This window comes from Callorhinchus milii, unplaced genomic scaffold (assembly GCF_018977255.1).
Source record: "Callorhinchus milii isolate IMCB2004 unplaced genomic scaffold, IMCB_Cmil_1.0 Scaffold21, whole genome shotgun sequence".
Classification (NCBI taxonomy): Eukaryota; Metazoa; Chordata; class Chondrichthyes; order Chimaeriformes; family Callorhinchidae; genus Callorhinchus; species Callorhinchus milii.
Window position 1 is genome coordinate 10,673,290 of NW_024704762.1, and position 8,216 is coordinate 10,681,505.

The 8,216-nt window shown below is 36.5% G+C and overlaps 1 protein-coding gene across 1 annotated transcript in view; it reads left to right on the top strand.

Moving 5' to 3' along the window:
- The window catches only part of onecut3b (one cut homeobox 3b), a 36,011-nt gene extending 33,181 nt beyond the window's left edge, over positions 1-2,830 (top strand). Inside the window, exon 2 of the mRNA XM_007910741.2 lies at positions 2,425-2,830. Coding sequence (XP_007908932.1) covers positions 2,425-2,717 — 293 coding nt within the window. The 3' untranslated portion in view covers positions 2,718-2,830. The remainder of the gene's footprint in view (positions 1-2,424) is intronic.
- Positions 2,831-8,216: the final 5,386 nt, after the last annotated feature.

An 8,216-nucleotide genomic window follows, 5' to 3' on the forward strand; every position in this document is an offset into this window, starting at 1 on the left:
GGAAGACAAATGCTGAACTCGTATCTTTCATTGAAATGTCCAGTCATCATGAATTGTAAATTAATGAACAAGAGAGTGGTGCTTCGAACATGTTTGGGAAGAGGTTGCTGTTTTTCCTTGGCACCCCTCTTCTGAGAATGTAATGGTCCATTCCAGAGGATTGTGAATTTAGTTTTTTTNAAATTAACAAATACATTTTAATAATTGCGAACTTCGATATTATTTAGAAAATACTATTTAGAAAAAGAGAAGGAAGTTTCTCCTGGTGTCCTCGACAACAATCCTCCAGATAAAATTGGCCACTCACTTCTTGGCTGTTTGTAAGATCTTGCTATGCACTAATTGGTTGCCCTATTCATCTACAAAACACACACAGCACTTTAGAGCAAATTCTGTATAAAGCCATTTTGAAACATTTTGACAGTGTTAGGAAGCACAATATCAAATGCAGATTATTAAAATTAAGGGTATTCTCAAATAAAATTAAATTATATAACCCATACCATTTTACATGTGTGTAGTGTATATACCATATAAGGGTATCAAGGGGTATGGGGCAAGGGCAGGTAATTGGAGTCGAGGTACAAATCAGCCATCATCTAATAGTATGCGGTAGAAGTCTTGAGAGGCTAAATGGCCTAATCATGTGCCTATGTTCCTATATTCTCATTGGTTGTCCTTTTTATTGTGATCTAATTCACATTAAAAAAACACTGGAAATCTCTGGTCTTTAACGTGAACGTGCTTTCCTCCTCTTTTTCTTAGACAATCAGGCAGAGGGTTGAGTCGCAATTTCTCGACCCAATATTGAGTAGCTCCCGTGACAAAACAATTTACAATTCAGTGCATTTGGAGGAGCTGCTCTCTGGTGAATGAAAGAATATTATTAGTGAAGCATCTTCGAATGCTCAAAACTATTCAAACAAGAGCTTGTGATGAATTTATAGCCACCTAAAAAGCATTCAGATCAGAAGGCAATTTCTAAACACATCTAGTGCAGTGCTGTACATTGATCACAGAGTTGTGTGCAATGCTGTGGAGTTTCTGCAGTCAGCACTGTCTTTGGAAAGAGAAATTTGCCTGTGTAATAAAATGAGTGGAAAAGATTTATTTTTATAACTAGTTTGAAAATTACTTTGGAAATTTTGGCTTAAATGTTAAAATTAGAAAAAAATAAAGTGAATAGTTTATACCAGAGTCTGCTCTAGGTCAAAGTCTACAGAATTAGTGCAGGCACTTGAGGAAACCTTTGGAATATCATATATTCAGGTCTTGTATACGTTGCACCTTCACACATTCTGAGTCGTCCAAGTTTCTAATTCTGCACAAAACAGAAATGATAGAAAATTAAGTTCCACCTACTACCAATGTGGTTTGGCAGATAAAGCCTGCGATATTTTTTAACCGGATTTATTTGATAACAATTGGCTGTTCCATGAATCTTGCAAGTGAAACATGTTTGAAGATTCAGAAACTGGAATATGTATTTAAACCTGCAAGCCTTTATTTTGAATGTTGCAAATTCGATCCTATCTTTCCCAATGTATACAGTATCAGCTGCTGCATATCTCAACACCAATACCTATAAAGGTACATTGTAAACTGCTGATGTTATAGACACATAAAATCAAGTCTTCATCTCTTGTCATTCTCTGGGGTAATTGGATTGTTTGGACAATGGTTTACATTCCACTAAAAAAAATTGTATTTTAAGAACAAGGATGAAGGGTAGAGCAAGGTTGAAATGAAAAGGAAAGCCAACAGGAGGAGACTCCAGCCTGTTCCACCAGTTTAATTAGGTCTTACCCACAACCCTTAATGCCCCAATTAGCAAAGACTCAAGGTAACAAATGTTTGGAAGAAACAGGATGGAAGCCAGAAGTGTTAGAAGGATGAGTTTTCAGCTGATCAATTATAGGAATGCAAGAGTTATGTGAGTAAAGTCTCCCCAAACATGGTAGGAGTTTTACTTTGTGTAAACAATAACATGTTTGAAGATGCGCAGATGTGATTTACAGGGGATCTAAAATATAACTAGTTCCTGATTTTATGCAAAGAAAAATCACATCAAAACAATGCAAAGCTCTGTAGTATAATTTATCTGGGATTTGGGGGTTAGTCTAACCCAATACTTTGCATGCATTGTCGGGAACAGATTTACGGTCCTGAAGATGAAGGTATTGTTTACAAGTAAGAACATTGCACCAAGTGACCCACAGGTTCAGAAATGCTAACGAGTTGTAACTAATAGCTACAAAATAACGGGAAACCTTTTTTGTGCATTTTCTTGTTAGTGAATTGTAACCTCGGCTCTGCTCAAGCGGAATAAACCTTCCCCACTTGTTCCATCCTGAATCCTTAATTATCATGTTGGCAATTTCGGTTTAATTGAAAACTACTTTTTCTCTTGTTTTATTGTTTTAGCATGCAAGCGTAAAGAGCAGGAGCAGAACAGAGATCGGAACAATACACCCAAGAAACAACGGCTTGTCTTCACCGATCTTCAACGCCGCACATTGATCGCCATATTTAAGGAGAACAAGCGGCCATCGAAAGAAATGCAGATAACAATTTCCCAGCAGCTGGGGCTGGAGCTCAACACAGTCAGCAACTTCTTCATGAACGCTCGCAGGCGAAGCATGGACAGATGGTTGGATGAGCCATCGACCGCCGCTGGGCAACCAGCATCAGCTGCAAGCACTTTTACCAAAGCATGAAACAGAGGAACAGCGGGCACGCAGTCCGTGCTACTACTGCACTCTGGAATTAAGACAAAACCAAAAAAAGGCTTTAAACCAAATAGACATGATTTTTAAAATAAATTCCAAAGAAAATCAAATCGGAGACACGTGTCCACCTTGCTCCAAACCAGGGTTATAAAGGAGCTGGTCGGGAGATAAGTTGCACTGTGTCACTAGCTGTTGATGCGGGTCTGGAAGCACATAAAGTACATATTCGGGTAATTTTCGTGACAAACTCTCGCACTATAAAGGTCATTATAGAATAGCCTGTATGAGGAAATGACCTAGTCATAGACTAAACATATTAAAGAAGTGTTTGTTGATATTTAAGTCTTGATGGAATTATTTCCTAAATGTCTCTGTTACCAAAGAAGATAAGACGCAAAAGTATATACTGAGTGGACCCTCTCCCCTCAAAAAAATAAAGATCGCAAATGATTTCTTATTCAATGGCTAGTTGCAGAAATGAAGAGAAAGAAAAACTTGTGCCAATAGCAACAGCTGCCTTAATGCTAATACATAGGATGGTACCACATGACTTGTCTGTTGCAATGCCTACAAGACGACTTGTGCCATATACAATACAAAACAGAATTTTTCACAAAAACCTTTTCTAGATGCCTCGTGATACCTTATGATGAGGCATGACAACACTGGAAACTGGATTTAAAAATGCGGGTATAGTACCATCTAATAATAAGGTTCTTTTTCAATGAACTAATTTGCTTTGCTGTGAAAGTTAGGCACCTTGTTGACGAAGAAAAAACTACACACTACTATAGTAAAATCTTACCAGAGTCACAAAAGAAAAGAACCAAGAAACAAAATCAAGCTTTTGGTATGTAAGAGTAATAACATGATGACTGATAGTACATTGTTTAAAAATAAATATTAAGATACTATTGAAGAGGCACAGATGGAACGTCTGAACAGTTTTTCGCTAAAACTCCTCTAATGTTGTTTCTGTCTTGTTGTGATGTGGTAAAGCTTGATTCTTTAACCAAATCTAGTAGTATTAAATAGGAAGCAAAAAGCTTCCAGTTGTGAACTTTGTAGAGACATTTATAGTGAGAACCAAAGAGGCTACCTCACTGAATTTCAATTGTGATTTTAAAATCACGTCTGATACCAAAGATTTCCTTGCACGATCTGCGTTTTAAATCATTCCCCGCATTCATACCTTCTCCATCCTGTAGATTAGAAATATACCCTCCGATTAAAACAAGTCCTCAACATTTTACAGTAATACAGGAGATGACAAGCAGAGAGTGACCACAAGACGAGTGCCTTGCTTGAACCAAAGCGATGAGTATTAGAAGATCTCTGTGCTTTGAAACTTGTGTATACCTCAGTTTCGGAAACACAGTTTTCTGCTTAGCCTTTCATTAATGTACCAACATCCTCTTGTACCTATTCTAATCCGGGGCAAAGCCATTCTAGTCGCACTCGGGCAATTGGGAAGATGGGGGTAGCACTGCCCTTAATTTAATCTGATAGCTGGGTTATCCAAGTTATGTTGCCAAAATATACCCCCAGAATATTGCCTTCGATTCCCAACTGAGTAATTATAGCCCCTGGTAATATATGGTATTAGCGCACATGTTTTGCATTTTTAAACACAAGCTTAAATGTTTGAAGGTTATGAAAAGTTGATATTTCCAGTAAACAAAATCCTATTTGTTGAGTTTCAAAATGCATTGTGTGAATGTTCTGTTTTATTTATTTTATGGATTTTACTCATCCTACATTTTAAAATACTTTTGCTCAAAAATAAGAATTGCTATGATAAAGATTAGACAACATAGATCATATTGAGGCTAACTCTTTTGGGGGATTAGGAATATTTATTTTAAATAAAAATGGAATTGCATTTAAACTAAGGGCTGTGTTTTTTTCCGTCGCCCATTGAATCCAGGGTAATTGGGAAAGTATAGGTGCTTTCAATTAAGTGAGTAACACTGAATTTTAGATGAGTCGGGACTGAAAAAATGGCAATGTTTCACAGCCATCCATAACACAGACCGTGTTCTCCATGTTCATACCAAGGTGAATGTTGTTCTCAGCTGATGTGTTTTACAGCCAAAGGGACAAAGTGTGACTGGTGATATAGTGTTCATTCCTTCTAGGACAGCATCCAAAAAAAAGATTGAAGCACAGCTGTAAAAATCGAAGATAGTTAAATGAATGTAGTAGTGGCCAGATTGTACACTGGAGTCAGTGAAGTGCGCTGCACAAAGGGATGCAGCACGTTTTTGACACTCAGCCCCAATTAGCCTGTGTAACAAACAAGAGTTTCCAGCGCATTATTTTGCAGAAACATGTGGTAACACTCGACTAAAGATTGAAAAATGTTTTTGCACGAAATGTACCTAATGAAGTATTAATATTCTGCACACCTTTGGCTCCAAGGCTTTCCTCATTTGTGGATAAAATCCCACATCATGTACTCTCTGTATTTATATTTAGTTAAATGAGCAGCAGATCACAATGCTGATACTGCAACGATATGTAGGCAGATAGACCAGAAAAGCAAAGAGTTTGTTTAGCCAATGTATTACAAAAGAAAAATCACTTGTATTGTGAAAAGAAGTATTATTCATCCAAAAAAAATCATTTATCTACATTTGCATTCTGACACAGAACCTGTGCACTAACATTTCAGTGGTACTTGATTGGCTTTCCTAATTGCAAAGTGTTTTTAAGAATACACCAAAAATCCAAACACTGCGGGTGGCCCTACGACACAGACCGTGCAAGCTTTTGACAATTTCTCAGAAATACCTCAACTATTAATGTATAGTTTATGTGATAAAATACTAGCTAGTTTTGGAAATTGTGACTTGAAGCTTTATACTGTTAAATTATAATTTTGCAGAAGGTGGCATGTATACTTTGATGCGTTCATGGAAGACATATGAATGTTATGGCAATGAATTTGAAAGCTGATGCTGGTTGATAAAGGACCCCGGAGTTTACACTTTTCATACTTTTACAGTCCTTTGAGGTAATTTTATGTTCAGATGTTTCTTTCCAGAGTCATGTCTTAATACAATATTTAAAAGCGTTATGTGTTAAACTGTAATAAAAAAGACAGATAAATGGAATTTATGATTTATGCATGAATATGTACTCTTTATAGAGATAATGTGTGGTTAGTATTGGAAAATGATTGATTTTAATACCAGATTTCATTTTGAATAGAAGTCATGCATGGAAACTGTTATTTGTTGCATATTGTGGAAGATGTTTGTATACATTGTGTTGTGATGACACTGAACTGACCTGAATTGATAAACTGAGATGCTGTGTTTGCGCATTAACTGCAGGTTATAGGAACTGTGCCTACGGTCAAAGCATTAAGGGAAAGCCCAAACCAGGCTTTAGGGGTTATTTGATATAGCTGCACAGTGCTGGCTGTAGAGTGCAAATTAGAGGTGAGCAAAGATATCCATAATTAAAACGTTTTAAAAAAAGAAAAAAAGTCTGAGCAAATAGTGATCTTGACAATACAGTCTAGACAAAACATTTTATTTAAATCCCCTTTAATCAAATTTTTCAAAGTATTACTTATTTTTATCTCATGGAGATATATCATTGAATTTAAATAAGTGTCTTTGTGTTAGAAAAGAGACAATCAGCATAGACATAGTAAGCCTTTTTTTCAGAAAGACATTTTCTCTGAGTCAAGCTTTCATTATATTAGAAATTCACAATTGTAGTGTAATAAATAGCATTGACCGCATTCTGTAGCATTCTGAAATGATACATTAACAACAGAATGATTTTACATTGATGAAGTTACCACAAGCAAGAGAAAGTCTTCTCAATGCTTAAAAACACTGGATCTGCAGCAGATTAGGACAATGATGGCAAAATGGAAACGCTGTGAATGAAGAATAGAGTCAAGGGAATTTGTAATTTTCAAAGTAATAAACTTAATGTTTTTTGTGTAGACTTGATAAAGATTTTATTACCAGAGAGAGAGAGAGAAAATAAATCAAGGGAAAAGTTAATAACAGAAATGTAGCTATGCTAGAAATATGGTTTAAGCATTTGGTTGAACAGGAAAACTATCAAAAAACTTCCTTCCACTCTGTGAAATAAGCCAATTTTAGCTTGACAATGACCATTGGATTTTATCCAAATCATATTAATATTAATATGGAATGACAGTGGCTGTTTTGATCATGTATTAGTTGATACAACTTGCTCAAATTTACATTCGGTGCAAGTTTCATGTGTCAAACATATGTAATTACTTACTGCTAATGGAGTCTATGTATTTTTGTTTGCCTTCTGGTAATGAACTTGAGTTCAATGATCACAGTGAATTTAATGAATTTTGTGTGGGAAAATTGTTGTAGCAAAGAAAATGTCCATTTAAAAACTATATGTAAGGGTCCAACTGTCTCCAGAAAACGTTTTAAGCCCTTAACACACCGCCACGCAATTATAATGGTAACTGCAGTTTCTAGAATGGAGCATCGATAAGTTTCACTTACCAGCTTGATCCATTCTACCTTTTAGAGCTTTGACTTGCAGGATGAAAATATGTCTGCACCTCATGTCTCACTGATGAGTCAGACAAAATGGTCAAACATCAACAATAGCTTGGATTATTACAGGTCCACCCAGCTATGGCTTCTTGGAGTGAGTTCAATTTCATGAAACTCTGCTTCTTCCCCAAGGATGATACATTGCTAAAGTATGTTACTCCTTCTACCTCCTCAAAAGGCTGAAGGATTGATTGGATCCATAGGGATTTTTGAGTCCAGACCTTCTAATCTGAGTCTGGTGCTCAACTGACTGAGTTATCCGGGATATCACAGTAGCTTCACCTCTCTGTCTTTTGTCCAGATCATGTGCGATTCAGGTGTTGAGGTCACAAGGGATACTGATTTAGGGTGTGCAATTACTTGAAGCTCCCACATGATGCTTTAGAACATATTTGTAAAAATATAAATTCAGATATCTGAAGTCAGATATTGATAACTTGGCATTGCCTATGAAACTGGGAGCCAAACCTTCCCAAGCCAACTAGTTCTGAAAAATAGCTCCAGGTTTCAGTGTCAGTCACTGCAGCAAAGAGGAAATGGGTTAAAAGCTGTGCATATGTAGAGAAAAAAATATTGTATGTAAATCAACCTGTCATCATGATGATTTTGCTAAGGTTGCCTAAAACCATCAAACGTAAACCAGAGAAACAGGTCCTGCCCAGACAGAGCCAAGGATCCTCTTGGCAGGCAAATGTCCATGTTCAAGGGTATAACATTGAGTTAACTTTACCTTTTATGCACACTTTTCTGAATAATCACATTCAACTTGATAGTCCTAAAGCTGTTCTCTTCTGACTAGCTAAAATATACATATGTGTCTGGTTTCTATGCACAGATCAAATGAAAGAGTATTCATAATGAGTGTGACTGGTTGAGAGTAAGAGTGCCCAATCTCAAATACCGCTGGCTTTAAGACTTG